General features: G+C 43.1%; 1 protein-coding gene across 1 annotated transcript in view; it reads right to left on the bottom strand.

Annotated features, from left to right (window-relative positions):
* RYR3 (ryanodine receptor 3) overlaps positions 1-17,735 on the bottom strand; it is a 557,133-nt gene that overhangs the window by 70,301 nt on the left and 469,097 nt on the right. The window contains exons 64-65 of the mRNA XM_061430666.1: positions 17,016-17,097; positions 6,519-6,649 (exon numbers count right to left, since the gene is read on the bottom strand). Of these exons, the coding sequence (XP_061286650.1) occupies positions 6,519-6,649; positions 17,016-17,097 (213 nt within the window). The remainder of the gene's footprint in view (positions 1-6,518; positions 6,650-17,015; positions 17,098-17,735) is intronic.

Raw genomic sequence — 17,735 nt, forward strand, 5'->3', positions numbered from 1 at the left:
GGCAACGAATAGTGAGTTAGCCCTGTCTTTTCCTCACAGTGAATAACTGAGGTCACTTCGCTGAACAAGGACAGACAGGATGAGATGATTACAGAGTTCAACATGAAATGTTGTCAGGTACAAGAATGGTAAATGGAAAAAGCCAAGAGGATATCTGTCCTGTTCTTCTTAAGGCAAAGGACACTCTTTTCCTCCAAGATAGGAGGAGAGACCAGATGCAACCTGAAGTTGCTGATGGGTGAGATGCAAATAAGGGTTCTGTGTGGCAAGCCATGGCCTAGTTGAGGAAGAAACAAGAATTGGAAGTTCTGCAGAGCATCCTGGTCGGCAGCTCATGTGCAGACTCCACCCACAAGCTAAACTTCTTAGAGTGGGGCCAAAGCATCAGGCACCACAGAACCTAGGGAGTCAGAGAAGCAACAGGAAAATGTGGTGCCTTTTAGATCCACTAATGGAGCACATTAGATCCACTAGAAGATTTGAGGAAATTATTTTTGATATTAAAAGTAAAGCACAAAGTCCTCTTTCAAAGGAAAAAGCAGGAAACTTCAAATAAAATGTGACATTTAGTGAGTTGGGTTCTACCTTTAGGCCCTGTGCCATGGGGTTACTGCTGGTGTGAAATCTCTCTTTTCTAGATTTTAAGTCCATAGGAATGGAAGGGTTAATGAAGAAAAGGCCACAGCAAAGGCTTTGGCTTTTAGGAGTATTAGTCAATTGAAGAGTCTGTCTTGGTTTCCTTCATGACTGTACTGCCTAGAGCAAAGATACAGAAAAATCCTGTGAAGATAGACTAAGAGATGAAAAGAGAATACAGGCATCTTGGTTCCTGGGCTGGGGTGGGGAGGAAAGGCATTTGTGGTACCTTCATCCAGGAGACAATGAATCTGTAGCTGATACAATCGGTCCTACAGGATGGTGTGCAGCTGCAAATCAATGGACTCAGAAGAGCCTCCCTGCTATGGAGGAGGCCCTGCCGGGGGTGTCCTAACACTTGCCCTAATTATGTTTTTCTCTTGCTATTGGTATGGCCTTTGGTAAGTAGAAGGCTGATTACTCTTCCTTGGAAGTTAGGAGTAAAGCAATGTCCTTTAAATCCAGACAATTCAAAAGGACTAGCAGCATGAAAGCCAAAGAGCATCGAACTTCTGTGATTTACAGCGAAGGGAATTAAACAGGTCAGACACAATCCATTGCCAATGCTGGTCATTTGCAGAGAACAAGTCTAGCCTGTACCTTGCTGCAGAGCAATAAGAATCAGGGGTGACATCAATGTGGGGGTCTGGGGAGACTCTCACAAACAAAATCATTTGACACGTACGGTGTCAGATAAATAGGTACAAATGGTGAAGTCAAACATTCTACCTTCAGGCTCTGCACACAGAGCAGTGCCAATGGCCACAGATGCAATTGAAGTTTACAACTGTTGGCTATAAAATTATACATGAGAAGGCTAGGAGCATGTGTGTGTTTAAATGTCACACAGACAATCCATCGTCATAGACACTTTTTTTTCCTCCTACCTAACACAGAGTTGCTTGAGGTTGCTTCATTGGAGTCATTATAATGACCTTTAAAAGTTATTTATATGTAATTGGTCCTCGAGGGGAAGAAACATTTGCGATTCCGGTGGTGTTTTGTACTTCAAATGCCACATAATAAACCGGCAGAATGAACGCTGCTGAGTTATCTACCTGAAAGCTCAGTTGGGTCCTGTTAGAATCAGACTCAAGACTGTAAGGGGGAACCATTAGAACACACTGTCCTTTCATCTTCCACATCAATGGCTCTCAAAGTGAGACTGTCCTGCCAGCAATGGCAGCATCACCTGGAAACTTGTTAGGACCTTTGGAATCTCGACTTACTGAATTAGAAACTCTAAGGGTAGGACTTGGCATTCTTCAACAAGCCTTGTGAGTGATCCTCATACATGCTATCAAGAGAGAACCATTGGGAAAGACTGCGTTCGAGTCCACAGCTGTATTTTTTTCACCAGGCAGCTCTTCCCTCAAGATGACAGCAACAGAGAGCACCACTTCTATAGTATTACATGGAAACCTACATGGAAACTGGACCTCCTTCCTCTCTGGTTGATTTTTTCCAATAAGGATTTGAAAAGTAAACTTGGCTGGTGAGTAGGATGTTTTGGTTAATCTATTATCCTGACTGGGCTTTCCTAGTGGCTTAGTGGTAAAGAATCCACCTGCCACTGCAGAAGACGCAGATTTGATCCCTGGGTTGGGAAGATCTCCTGGAGAAGGAAATGGCAACCCACTCCAGTATTCTTGCCTGGAAATCCCATAGACAGAGGAGCCTGGTGGGTTATAGTCCATGGGGTCACAAAGAGTTGGACACCTTAGCGACTGAGTATACATGCACACAGATCTAATTCTACTCACGAATGGAGTCAACAACAAGATTCTGATTAATAGACCACTGCCACACGTAACCAAAGATTTTATCTAGCACACAGCTAGATAAACCTTTTCTAGACATATCTTAACAATTTTGAATGAGTTAAAAAATTCTCCAGGATGTTACAAGATAGAAGACACCCCAATATGAGTAACTCTGCTGGCAAAATGGACTACAGCCCGCCAGGCTCCTATGTCCATGGGATTCTCCAGGAAAAAATACTGGAGTGAGCAGCCATTCCCTTCTCTAGGGATTGAACCTGGGTATCCTGCATTGTGGGTAGATTCTTTACCATCTGAGCTACCAGGGAAACTTCATTAATTGAGATGCCCAATTGACTGAAGGCTTGATAAATCAGTTCATATTGTATTTCTCAACCAAAGACTCACACCTTCTGTCACATTCCTTTCCCTCCTCCTTCAGTCCCTCAGGCCACCTACTGTGTGTAGTGAATGAAATCTACCTTTTCAGAGTCCATCAACCTATCAGTCATTGTCTGGCTCCAGGCAAACATGGCTATCCCAGAATACATATTTATGTACATTCTGCTTTTTGAGAGCCGTACACATCGTCAGAATTCACTCTTTGTTAACTGAAAGATGAAAAATACGGGCTCAGAGGACTTGGGCCCTGAGTCCACAGTGTGTGACTGATGGATGAACAACAGTATCATCATTAATCACAACTTTGTCCCTTCTTCCTATGGAGTATGCAACGATGGATACTTATTTTTAATTTATGAATATATCTTACTAAATCAATGTAAAGGTATATAAGATAAGAAGAAACATATTTCTAATAGCCCTTGAGAACAGTGGGACACAGTCATTTCCTTCCCTCCAAAGCCAGTCTAGGGTTTCCTCCATCTGGGTCAATTTCAAATTTGCCTGCTACTCTACCTCTATGTCCCATTGGTTCATGGCAACTATATAGGGAAACAATGGAAACAGAGACAGACTTTATTTTCTTGGACTCCAAAATCACAGAGGGTGACCACAGACATGATATTAAAAGACTCTTGCTCCTTGGAAGAAAAGCTATGACCAACCTAGGCAGCATATTAAAAAGCAGAGATATTACTTTGCCAACAAAGGTCTGTCTAGTCAAAGCTGTGGTTTTTCCAGTAGTCATGTATGGATGTGAGAGCTGGACCATAAAGAAAGCTGAGTGCCAAAGAATTGATGCTTTTGAACTGTGGTGTTGGAGAAGACTCTTGAGAGTCCCTTAGACTGCAAGGAGATCCAACCCGTCAATCCTAAAGGAAATCAACCCTGAACATTCATTAAAAGGACTGATGTTGAAGCTGAAGCTCCAATACTTTGGCCACCTGATGCAAAGAGCTGACTCATTAGAAAAGACCCTGATGCTGGGAAAGATTGAAGGCGGGAGAAGAAGGGGACGACAGAGGATGAGATGGTTGGATGGCATCATTGACTAGATGGATATGAGTTTGAGCAAGCTCCGGGAAATGGTGAAGGACAGGGAAGGCTGGCATGCTGCAGTCCATGGGTCACAAAGAGTCGGACATGACTGAGCGACTGAACAACTACCTCTATGAGTTCAAGAGCAAAGTAGATCTCTCTCTTTCCCAAGGTGCAGGCTCTACGCACTGGTGACATAGAGAGACACTTTTTCTTGAACCACAGCTGGAGCTAAATAAATACATCAGTATCCAGCACTGTCATGAGGCTGGGGAGCAATATTTTAGCTGGCTTCTGTCTACAGATGCCACAGCCCTTCCTCATCATTACCAAAGCCTGCTCTGTCGTTTAACTCTTACTTTAGCTGCAAGACATAACTCATGTGGAATCATAAGACAGCAGAGAAAAACAAGGTTGGGACTATAATTTTCCTAGTCCATGAAAGGGGAGAAAGGGTGAGATGAGGCTGAGGGGATTGGGGAATTAACTGAGAGATGCCATGTGAGACTTTGGAACATGGAGGCATCTTGGCAATATATCTCTCTCGATGAGCTCTGAGAACACTGGTCTCCGCAGTATTTTAGCTCAGGAAGAGAAGTTTTAAAAGCAATTTTGTCTCAAACATCCTGGTCATGTTTACTGGGGACCAGGTGCTGCTTTTATCTGAAGTGGGAACAAAGCTGCTAAAGCTTAGCACTCTGGATTCTTAGATGGAAAGAAGAGTGACAGAGAAAAATGTAGCAAGAACCCTTCTTCTCTTAGGACTCTTAGGACCCACGACAGTTTGAAAAGGGGGCTTGAACCAAATGGAACTGAGGAACAGTCTAGTCATCTGCTGGTACTGTGTGCCAATATTTTAAGAAAATACTGGTTCTGAACAGGATATATTCTGGTTTGAAATGGTTTGCTATAATTTTTTTTTTGGGGGGGGGTCTGCTTTTCTTAACATCAATCTAACCCATCGTGTGGTAGCTTTTGCTTCATGTCACATCAAGTCAAGGTAGTTCTTTCCAGCTGGAGGCTGAGTTTCATTCAAGGTTCCTGTTGGAAGGGCCTCTGATCTACTCCATGGTCCTTCAGCAGGATCACACTTATCCATACATGGGGACTCTTTCATCCCCCAGAAGCAGGTTTACCACCTGCCTTGGATTCCAGTTCCAGGTTATTCTAGAAGAGGGGGGTAGGAAAACTTTTCCTATAAAAGGGCCAGACAGTAAATGTTTTAGCCATTGCAGGGCCAACAGTCTTTGCTGCCACTGCTCAACTCTGTCACTGCAGTTGAAGGGGAACAGAATGGGCCACCCCCAAATATGCCCCTTTGGCAGAGGGATTACTTTGAGCTGATTATTTTTAAGAAACTGAAGATCCAGGAGAATGTCTGAAAACAGAGTTACCCTTTTGTAAGGGAAATCTACCTTTGTAAACAAAGTTTACCTTAGTTACGGGAGCCTGTACCAGAAGAGAGCTCTTACCAAAGATCACTTTTTCATCTGAGAGATTCACGAGCCTGGTGGGGCACACTGCTTACCAAGCCCTTCCTCTTCTCACTTTCCCATGGATTCCTACCCCATCTGAAGCCCTAGACTCCTAACCTTTTCCTCAGGATGGTATATAAGTCTCAAATGTTGGGCTGGCTTTTGAGTCTCACATCTTTTGGGGGCTCCCTTATGTACACATATGTCCATAATTAAGTTTTTTTTCCCCCTCCCATCAATCTATCTTTTTCAGAGGGGAGGTCTCAGGCAAGAACAATGAAGGGTAAAGGGAAAATTATTTTTCCTTCCCTACACAGTGCTAAGGGCTTCCCTGGTGGCTCAGTGGTAAAGAGTGCTTTGCCAATGCAGGAGAAGTGGGTTGAATCCCTAGGTTGGGAAGATCCCCCTGCAGAAGGAAATGGCAACCCACTCCAGTATTCTTGCCTGGGAAATCCCATGGACAGAGGAGCCTGGTGGGCTACAGTCCATGGGGTCACAAACAAGTTGGACATGACTTAGTGATTAAAGTATACAACAACAACACAGTGCTAAAGCAGCCACAGACAACACGTAAATGAACGGATAGACTATGTTCCAATAAAACACCATTTATAAAAATCAGCAGTAGGCCAGATCTGGACCACAGCCTAGCACTGTTCTAGAACTCAGTGTGTCAACACTCCTGTCAAATTCTCTGTTGTGCAGAATTTCAATTCCTTCTTGTGTTTTTCTATCCATCCTTCACGAAGATGAAGAATACATGGTCATCATCCTTGGAAGCACAGCCGTGCTGTGGACTTGAAGAGTATACCAAGGTTATCAGTGCAGCTCTGTGCTACCCCCTTGCTCCCACTCTCTGGAGAGGAACAGAGAAGAACAGTCACATCCCCAGGTGCAGGAAGAGAACGGAGATCCGGGCAGACAGGAGAACCTGAGCTCTTAGGATGCAAGGGATGTTGAGACCAACTGCACTGTCTCCTCTTTTCACAGAAGAGGAGACCAAAGTCTAAAGATAACAAAGAACTTGCTTGTGTCCACTTTTCCAGCAAGATGGAGACCTGTCACAGGGCACCAGTTCTGACCTCCTGGCCCCTTGCAGACCACGTGACTGACAGGGCTGGGGGCTGCTGGCCTTGCCTTTCTGGCTTTCTCTCCCACTGCTTTCCTCTAAGCACATCAGTGATGACCTCTGATGGATGGTACTTACTAGACCTCTCCCTGGGGGTTTTGGTGTTGAAGACGGAGAGCGGGTTGTAGCGGTTAAGGGTGGGCTCCAGGAATGCCACTGGTATGGCGGCTGCCAGTGAGGCCAGGCATTCTCCAAGGGCAGGACGCTGCCTGGAAACAAAGAAGTCCATTTAGAAGTGGTGCCACCTCCGTGCTGGCCCCATGCATTGGTGGACCAGGCCTGTTTCCAGGATGTCTCAGGCCACTTCCCCACAGATGGCTCCACTGGACATCCTGGGCCTTGAGCTCAGCTGGATTGCATGTTCTTCCCCTCCCTCCCCTGTTTCTGGACACTAACCAATGGTTTACAATGGTCTCATTCCCTGCTACCTAGTTCTTAAATAACTAAGGTGATATAGACTATGTAGCTTTGTTCTCTCCCAGCATCTCTGAGAGCAAGTTTGGCTGGCATCCAAATTGAATCAGATCCTCCCAATTCTTAAAATGTTTTGAAATCTTTCATGGAATTTCTTTGTCTAGTCCCTGTTAGGAGTAGAGCTTGTGTTGACCAATTGGAACCGTAGACAATGGGCCCAAAACACCAATAAGACACCAAATTAAAGTTCTGCCTTGCAAGATAACTGACATGTCCAAAACAAATCGCTTGATGTAGACAAAAGAGCTCTAACACCTATTACTTCTCTTTCTTCCACAAACACTTGAGTGTCCACCATGCACTAAACTTTCGTTTTTAAGTCTTTCTGAGAAAGACGCAATCAATCAAAATCAAAATGCTTGGGATTCCTAGTTCAGATTTTTAGTTCTCCGGCTAAGAGGACTTATGCTTACCTGCAGGATAACCAAGGCTGCAAGAGTAAGTGATGGACTACAAGCCACCAGCTGGTTAAAGCAGAGCTAGTACTGAAAGAGTGCTTCCCCTCTCAGACCTGGGCTTAGCTCTGGATTTTTATTATCTAATCCAGCAGGTTCTTTCTGCTACTGAGATGATATACAGTCGTAGCGCTGGCTCAAAGGGCCCCATTAGGGGGCTGACATCTGTTGCTTCCTGATGAATGGGAGACCAGAGCCATCTGTTTTCCACCCATCAATATCTTTTCCCTGCCACCCTCTGGCATTTGATCACAGACAGACTACACACACCTGCCTTGTGAGTTACATACGTGATGCCAGTTTCCAAACACAAGGAAAAATTTCTTCAAATAAACCAATAATGTGAGTCCTTTGTTAGACCGTGATACAAAGGTAACTAGTAGAAAAGGCACACATTAGGTAAATAATTAAGAGATGAAAGGGATTACAGGGTTCAAGTCCATCATGTTTGCCTTCCTCTGTGACTGATGAGCTTAAACTCATCAGTATGAATGTGGATACTGTGCACGAAGCCCACCAGGAGAAGCCCTGGGGGCAGAGGATGTCAGGCTGCACATTGGGGGATATTACAGAGCCATTGTGGAGAAAACTGTCAGCTAGAGGGGGCATGCTTGGAGCCAAGAGCAAACATGTACCCCGCTATTGCAGTTCTGCAGAGACAGGAAGGCATTCAGTTCTCACAGTTACCTTCAGTTCCCACCAAAACCCATGGCCAACAACATGTACACTCTGCCATATTTAAAATGGATAATCAACAAGGACCTACTGTACAGCACAGGGAACTCTGCTCACTGAGGCATAACAGGCTGTTATGTGGCAGCCTGGATGGGAGGGGAGTTTGGGGGAGAAGCAATACTATATATATATGCTGCTGCTGCTGCTGCTAAGTCACTTCAGTCGTGTCCGACTCTGTGTGATCCCATAGATGGCAGCCCACCAAACTCCCCCGTCCCTGGGATTCTCCAGGCAAGAACACTGGAGTGGGTTGCCATTTCCTTCTCCAGTGCATGAAAGTGAAAAGTGAAAGTGAAGTCGCTCAGTCATGTCTGACCCTCAGCGACCCCATGGACTGCAGCCTTCCAGGCTCCTCCATCCATGGGATTTTCCAGGCAAGAGTACTGGAGTGGGGTGCCATTGCCTTCTCTGATATATACATATCAGAGTATCTGAGTCCCTTTGCTATCTACCTGAAACCATCACAACACTGTTAATCTGCTATACTCCAATATAAAATAAAAAGTTAAATAAAAGTGCTATGAAAAGGAAAAAGAAACCCATACCCAGCATCCCATTAATTGTCCTTCACTATGACAACAGCCAATAATTCCAGTAGTACCAAGACACCAGACTGTCAAAGCTATAGAGTCTCTGAATAGGATAACAAACATTTACTAGGGGACAGGGCAGGGAGGTAGCTAGGGGAGCCATTGTTGTCTGAGAAGTAAGCCAGGTAGTAAAGAATCCACCTGCAATGCAGGAGACCTGGGTTCGATCCCTGGGTTGGGAAGATCCCCTGAAGAAGAGAATGGCTACCCACTCCAGTATTCTTCCCTATAGAATTCCATGGACAGAGAAGCCTGGCAGGCTGCAGTGTGACAAAATAGCATGTCTTTATGGTCTCATAAAGATTAGAATCAACTTGCAACTTCATTATGCAGAGACAAAGGATACACATTTGAGTTGGGTTAGAAATGTGGTCTTAACTGGTCCTGAAAAAAAAATGCCTTGACAAGACTATCTAGGGTAGAGTCAGAATGTGTTGGGGGCTAGCCTGGGGGTCCACAGAACTGTTCTGCTTGAGATGCCAGAGGAGTCTGCTGGACCAGAGAGAGGGAGGAGGGTGAAGGTGGGTGAATCTCGATATAAAGCTGTGTACCCCTTGGAACTTCCATACACTCCTTAGCCAAGTTATCAAACCTAAGACAAATGTGATCTTTTAATTACTTTAAAAGACAACTAATACATATGATTTTATCCCTTCTTTTCTATCTTCTTCTTGAGCTCAGCTTTTAGGGGATTAGCTGACAACTTACTTGGCCTGAAGTATTTGAGCTTCCAAATCATTTTCAAATCAGCCTCCAGGAAGCAAGAATGCCCTCAGCCAGATAAGCACTTGTTAGCTAACAGCACAGCCTTGTCCTTCTGTGAAAGATCTGACTGTTAAATCATCCCATCCAGGTCTGCTCTGGAAGGTCTATTTGGGAGCTGCATCAGTGGTAGAAGAGGCTTCCCTGCTGGCCCAGCAGGTAATCCACCTGCAAGGCAGGAGACGTGGGTTCGATCCCTGAGTTGGGATTATCTGGAGTAGGAAATGGCAACCCATTCCTATATTCTTGCCTGGGAAATCCCATGGACAGGGAAGCCTGGCAGCATTACAGTCAGACACGACTGAGCCCATGGCACATCAGTGGTGGAGGAAGGGAGGGGGCGGGGCTGGGGAGACTGCAGAGCCCAAGGGTCTCTCCAGAGAGCTCTGCAAAGCTGCTTCACTTCTGAACAGGCCCTGGCCAGTCCTGTTACCCATCTCTCCTCCTCAACACCTTTTCTTCTCCTGCTGGGAGCCACCACAGGAGATCCCACCCATGACAAGGTCATATGGAAGAGATCTGACGAGCAAGGCTGATCAGAACTCAAGGGACCACCCTGAATCTGCTTGAGAATCTACCCCAAAACCAAAATCTGTCTGTCTTACTACTTTGTGCCTTTCACCAACTCTTCTGACATTAACACGGGGCTATCCCCGACCACCTTTCTCTGGAAAAAATCAACTTAGGGCTTTAGTTAATGGGCATGACAGGAGTGTTTCAATTCAAACCCCTCTGTTGGCATTCTAGCTTGCCTGACAGGTTTATCCATACTCTTGCAATTAACACACGTGATTGTTCACAACTCCCCAACCTTAAAAGGCACGGGAAGCCAAAGCATTCTAAAAGTCCTAATAAGCATAGAGTCCTTTAAGGGATGAAAAATTATTAGAATAGATAGTACTGGTAAAGGGCTTCATTATTGAGCCAATGCTTGCTGCCAAGTGCCCATATCCCTTATCCATTGTGCACCTGGGAGTGCATTGGTTAACATAGTTGGGATGTAAGAAAAACAAGTAGCAGCCTTGGAATTAACCACATCAGACCTTTGAGCTAATTGGTTCTTTCTTTGTTGTGACCCACTGCACCTTTGCTCCGTGAGAATGTAACTCTGTTTAGTACTTTCTGAGGCTGGGAGAAATATAAAGAAAAAACACTTCAAGGGAAAATAAGTTTTCTGGTTGAGCAGCCTTTATCAAAAAAGGGTCATAAAATGTCCACAGGTCTCCAAGGCCAGAAGATAATGTACACAACATTGTTTATAGGAAAGGTATGCAGAAAAAATCCTGGTTTCGATAAAGACAAAACAGATGTAATGTTTGGGCTGACTCTGTATGACTTTGCATCTTTCATTTCCCTCTATGTACAAGTCAAGGTATAAAAGTTCCTTTTGAAAATAAAGTTATGGGCCTCACTCACCGAAGCTTGGTCTCCCCGTATCATTCTTTTTTTCCTTTTCCCTCCTTTTCTCTCTCTGTTCTTCTTTCAGGATGACTCCTTGGAACACAGGAGCTTTATTGGCTTTCTGTGTAAATCAAGGAAGATCAAGCCCTGTTTTCTCTTTTCTATCCTTATTGCCTAAGCCGTCATCCTGAGGGTACCCCTGGATCCTGCTGGGGCTGGACCCTGGCATTCTCCCACTCCTTTGCTTCTTTCTAAGCTCATGGTGGTGGTGGAAAGGCCAACCCTCAGGACAGATGATTGGAGTGAGGGCCTCTGCACATTGAACATGAAGAGCCACATGTCTTCATGTGACAAGGGGTGATATCAAATCTGAGAGCAAATTTTTAGTTGGGGCAGGGAGAGGAATCTAGGATACAGCTGGTCCTGGGCTGTCTTGGTACTAAATTGACCCATTCAGTTCAGTTCAGTCACTCAGTCATGTCCGACTCTTTGCAATCCCATGCACTGCAGCATGCCAGGCTTCCCTGTCTATCACCAACTCCTGGAGCTTGCTCAAAGTCATGTCCATTGAGTCAGTGATGCCATCCAACCATCTCATCCTCTGTCATCCCTTCTCCTGCCTTCAATCTTTCCCAGCATCAAGGTCTTTTCCAATGAGTCAGTTCTTTATATCAGGTGGCCAAAGTATTGGAACTTCGGCTTCAGCATCAGTCCTTCCAGTGAACATTCAGGAGTGATTTCCTTTAGGATTAACTGGTTTGCTCTCCTTGCAGTCCAAGGGACTCTTTAATTGATCCATACTACTTCTCTTCTCTTTCACTCGCCAAAATTAAAGTTATGATCTCCCAAAAGTGGATTTCTACAGTTAGTCTGATGAAAGGCAATCCTTGGGGGCAATGGACAGTTCTCTGGTGTTATGCTGACTCCCTGACTTTAGGGAGAGGGACAGCATGATATTTAGTTACTGACAAACTGAGTCTCTGCCAGCTCACCACAGGCATTTTCTAGTCTGGAGCACACAACGATGCTAATAAGCTGGAGGGAGAAACAACAGTTCTGGCCTCACTGAGAAAGTTCTTTCTGTAAAAGCCCAGAAGTCTGCCAGTTAATGCTCCTGGCTGTGAAATACCAGAGGGATGACCTTCGCCTCCAGGTCCAAGACCAACTGAGCTAGACAAAACTTGCTGCTAAAATACTGGTGGTTTTTAGCACCTGCCAGGGGGCATTGTGGGTGTGGACCAAACAGAGCAAGAGCTACAGAAACAGCTCCATAGCAACCAAAGGGCATACTGTAAGAGTTTACCACTGGAAAGAGAAATGCACTCTCCCTGCAAGCCCCCTCATTTATTACTGTTAAGAACAGTATTTTTCATATAACAGTACTTGGTCAATGCTGACAGGCTGAAGAGACTTCAATTTTTTTTTTCCCCATTAAATTGAAGTATGGCTTAGATGATAAAGAATCTGGCTGCAATGCAAGAGACCTGGGTTCGATCCCTGGGCTGGGAAGATTCCCTGTAGAAGGGAATGACTACCCACTCCAGCATTCTGGCCTGGAGAATTCCATGGACAGAGGAGCCTGGCAGGCTACAGTCCATGGGGTCACAAACAGCTGGACACGGCTGAGCGACTTTCACTTTCACAGTTGATTTACAATGCAAAGTAATCTTGTGTGTGTGTGTGTGTGTGTGTGTGTGTGTGTGTGTATTCTTTTCCAGATTCTTTTCCATTATAAGTTTTTACAAGATACTGAATATATTAATAGTTCCCTGTGCTATACAGTAGGTCCTTGTTTACCTATGTTATACATAGTACTGTGTATCTTTTAATTCCAAATTCCTAATTTATCCCTCCCTCTCCTCATTCTCTTTCAGTTCAATTTGTATTTCAGGTTTTGTTAATTCCTAAGTCAGTCTCTCAACTTTTGTCCCATGAATTGGGACCTGCTTCTCAACAGTCTATCATCAGGGATATCGGCCGAGACAAAGTCATTCTAATAATAATTATGCCTGCACGTATCTGGTGCTTTGCAATTTTGAAAGTTCCTTTGTGTAAATTCCAGAGGATGCAAAAGAGAGTAAGTAACAGGGAGCAGGGGGGCAGAAAGTGGAGGCACAGCAAGGTTCTAGACAGCAATACCAGTGATCTCAGCAGTTTGGGGAGAGCAACGTTTGATCAGGAAAGAACTGGTCAAAGCGGGCAGAGCAGGAAGGCAAATATAAATATCTCTAAAGTGTGAAGGCAAAAACAAAGTTTTAATCTGAAATAAAATGGAGATTCAATGCTTAATGTAGTCAATTACCAAACTTAGTCTCTTGATCTATCCCCATCAAATGCTCTATCAATTAATCAAAGTAGGCACTTGCCTGGTGGTCCAGTGGTTAAGAATCCAGCTGCCAAAGCAGGAGACACAGGTTCGATCCCTGGTCCAGGAACTAAGATACCACATGCCTTGGGCAACTAAGCCCATGTGCCACAACTATTGAGCCTGCGCTCTAGAGCCCTTGTCAACAAGAGAAGCCACTTCAATGAGAAGCCCACATACGGCAACTAGAAGGTAGCCCCCACTCACTGCACCTAGAGAAAGCCTGAATGCAGCAATGAAGACCCAATGCAACCAAATGAATAAATAGTAATAAAATCAATCAAAGTATATTCAGGTTAAAGAATGTTAAGCATTCTCCATGTTTAAATACACAGGTAAGAGCCTTTATCCTACTCTGAAATTTTGTACCTGAAAATTTACCTGTCAGTGACTGTCTCAGTCTAGCCTCAATTAGAAAATATTCCCCCTCAAAAGGCCTCTAATCTGTTTCAATGACTTTTTTCCTCCTCACAGTCAACCCTATCATGGAGGTGTCTGGAATCTTTTCTATTTACAATGCATTCATGCTATAGTTGGAAACCAAATATTGAGTGGTTCCTTTGCAACCCTATAAGACATATGCTAGCCAAGAAACTTCAGTAAAACATGGCAGAAAAATGGTAATGGTAGGCTTCACTATATTTTCTCCCCTCTAAAACCCACAAGAGCTGGGGGAAAATTGAGGAGAAATTTAGACCTATGCTGAAATTAGAAAATGTGTGTTAACTTCACACTGAAAAATACATACCAAATCAAAAAAGTTTCAGAAAAGAACAATTAGCTAAAAGTTACTACAGAGAAAATGAGAGAGGAAAGTTAAGGAAGAAGTCAATCAGATCAGATCAGATCAGTCGCTCAGTTGTGTCCGACTCTTTGCGACCCCATGAATCGCAGTCAATAGATACAAATAATTTCCCTCCTTGAACAACAGCTAGGATCAAAAACCTCAGCAACAATATAATAAAATTGAAGATTCATTAAATAAAGTAAGATCCAATTCTGGAACCTGAGGGGGTGTATTAAGTTCTGAGAAGAAGTGCAGGGGTTGATATGGAAAGGACAACCCTGGGACATGGTTCAGGGAAGTGAAAGAGCTTCAAGACCAAAGAAGGAACCCAGTGAGCAGCAGCAAAGTCAAGTGTGCAGGGAACAAATCACCGGGTCCCAGGAATACATACTGTCAGACCACAGAGAAGCGAAGTCTGTACACTTCTGAAGGAGGAAAATTATGACCCAAGGATTTTATACCATGGAAACTGTTCACATATAAAGTCGGCAGATGATATTACAAAATATGCCAACACTCAAGAGTAAGCACTCTTACAGAAAAAACAACATAAGATGAATCTGGCCACCCAAGAGGTAAATCAAAGTAAAAGTTTTAGGATGGGCAAATCACAATTTAGAAGGATTGGCTACACACTGAGTCATTTAAATATAAACCAAGGTAAACAACTCAAGGAATATTAGTCCTAAAATATTCCAGGGTAAAATGTATGTGTTATAAGGAATTACACAGCAAAAAACGAAAGGTAGAAAGGATAGGAAGTGCCAGAAATGCAAATGTATTAAACTTGGTAATCTTTTTAAAAGTAGAGCATTAATAATTATTTTAATTAATGATAAATGAAAAATATATGAGTTACATGTTAAGGAAATTCAGTTTTTAACTTCATCCAACAAGACAAAGTTATAAAGCAATATTATGATCCTAACATGTGTAAAAATGTACACATGTAGAAAACGTCTAGAATGGTATACACAAACTGTTACTAGGTGGGGTGATCTGGGGTGAAGAAGGAAGCAGACTTTTAATTTTACATAGGTCTGTACTGTTTGATTTTTTAAAAAAATAAGTATGTCTTACTTTCACAATACAATAGAAAATACATAAAAGTCACTAATGGCAGCGTCACAACTTGAGGATTTTAAATCTTTATATCCTGGTTGCTTAACTAACAGACAGACAATCGGGGCAGACTTGACCGAGGTGCTTCTTCAAGCCTGGCTTTCTACCTGCGTGGAATATGAAACACAGGCACCGATATTCCCAGCACTCTGAGTACATGAATAAAGTATAAAAAGTCATATGAAGAATGGTCTCTTTTCTGGTCTGACATTTCAGAGTTGACCTTTCTTTGACTTTTTTTTTTTTTTTAAACGAGAGAGAGTAATGCATAAGCTTTTCAAAAAATTGTACCAAAAAACCACGTATACGTATAGACACATGTACATACATACAAGGATCTTCCCAGGTGGCGCTAGTGGCAAAGAACCTGCCTGCCAATGCAGGAGACATAAGAGACACAAGTTCAGTCCCTGCGTTGGGAAGATCCCCTGGAGGAGGGCATGGCAGTCCACTCCAGCACTCTTGCCTGGAGAATCCTAGGGACAGAGGAGCCTGGTAGGTTACAGTCCACGGGGTAGCAAAGAGTTGGACACTACTGAAGTAAGTTAGCATGCACGAACATACACATAAACCAAGAGAATAAGAAAAGATGTTGAGAAAATATTCACAAATGCTTAATGAAAGTAAAGACACTTTCCCTAGGTGAAATTCTGTATTAAATATTAAAAATTTTAATTCTCTTGATTTGGTATAAAATATGTTTATAACTTTTGTCTGCCCAGTTCCTATTAAAGGACAAGACTATTTATCTATATTTCATGTAAAACAATAAGGAAAGCTATGTAACTCTAAGGAATTAAACTCATAATCAAAATAAATTAGCTGTTAGTTCTTCAATTAATTTCTTGAACTCTAGAAGCTACTTAACAGTTGTAATTATGAAGACATAGACATTTCTTCAACATGCTTTGGTTATTAGCACATGATTTCAAGTCATCAGATCCTGAGTTCTTGAAGGAGTCAAAGTCTTTTTTTTGCTTTATTGAGAAACTGCAATTAGAATTTATATAAGTTTAGATATGAAACAGGGATATACTGTTGGTTTGTTTGATAAAGGATCATAAATTGAGGAGGTCTACAGATCGTGGATATCAACAGGATGTTTAGATTAAGCAATTTTAAGCACAGATCAAATTCTTTCCAGTTTCCTTATTTGAAAAGGCAAAAAAGGAAAAAAAATCTTCCAAGGATAAGTCTACATCTAGAGTTTGGCTAACACTGTGTTTATCTTTCTGATCTTCTCCATGGATTTAAACAGAATCACATAACACATGACATTTGATTCTGAAAAGCAAGGGGTGGCCGAAGGCCTCCATTGCTCCAGGCAGATTAGAGAGCAGAGTGGGAACTCAAACACCTTGGAAAGTCAGCCTGTTCAGATTCAAGACCACTGAGTAGCATTTCTGTTCCCGAAGTGTGAACTTTTTAAAAATTATAGTTAATCTGACAGCCAAGAATGGTAAAGGTCCAGGGCCGTATCACATAGAAACTCATTAAACACTAAAGCAACCGCCTCACTTCCCTTGAGCTTCTCAGCAAGCTTTAACCACAGGAACTCTGGAAGCTCTCTGAAAGCTGTGATTATAAAGAAAGAGATGTTTCTTCAACATTTTTTGGCCAACAGCACATGATTTAGTTTGGCTATATTGCTCCTCCAGCCACGTACATTCTCCAGCTATCTCCACGGAAGTCATACATCTTAGAAGCCTCATTAACACTTCTAAATACTGCCATAAACATTTCATAAGCGAGGCTCAAAATCACTAAGCCATTTCAGTGAGCATTTTGCTTCTGCTGGATTGGAAAGATGCTACTGTTAAGTGTTTAAAGACTTCAGTAACACATTCAGCCCGAACGTGTTAGCCTCTTTTGTTCACTCATTACCTTTCAACATAGATGTTCTTTCCTGTCCCGAGGGAGTAGAGGCTGCACAGTATATGGTAGCATGAAAGCTGCACATCACCCACTGGAAAGAACAAACAAGAACTGTCATTCTCGTGCATCAACTCCAGAGGTCCACCTCCTGCACACAGCAAGGGTCTGCAAACAGAAAACACACTGGCTTCACCCAAGAGCCAAAGATCTCACTTTTTTTCTTTTTAACAAATAGAGCCCCTCTCTTTTCAAATGCCAGTTGCTGAGCTGGAAGAGAAAACACCATAAGGAAAACACCCACCACTGTGCCATCCCAGGTCCTTTGTGGAACCCCAGATACAGATCACATAGCTTCTCAGGGAAAGGAATCATTTGACCAGTGAGTCCTTCCATGCGGTATTTTTTTTCCCCTCCAATAGAGGGAGACACTGCAGTCAAATTTTATCCAGAGCACTATTTCCTTTTTTTGAAAGGAAGAATGAAAGGAATCTGAAGCTTGAGTGAGCTTTTTATTCCTTTTCCAGGGAGATGTGTACAATGTCCCTACTTCTTATGAGACAGAGCAAAATACCTCATATGCACCTGTCCCAGCTTCTCTGATAGATGTTTTACAAAAGGTAATTCAATTGTATTATGATTTTGCCATGTTTCTCAAGGGAAGGGCATCATTCACTTAGGTACTCAGAATTTAATGGGCAGGCTACATGCCTCTATTAATGTATGGAACTC

This window comes from Bos javanicus, chromosome 10, assembly GCF_032452875.1.
Source record: "Bos javanicus breed banteng chromosome 10, ARS-OSU_banteng_1.0, whole genome shotgun sequence".
Classification (NCBI taxonomy): Eukaryota; Metazoa; Chordata; class Mammalia; order Artiodactyla; family Bovidae; genus Bos; species Bos javanicus.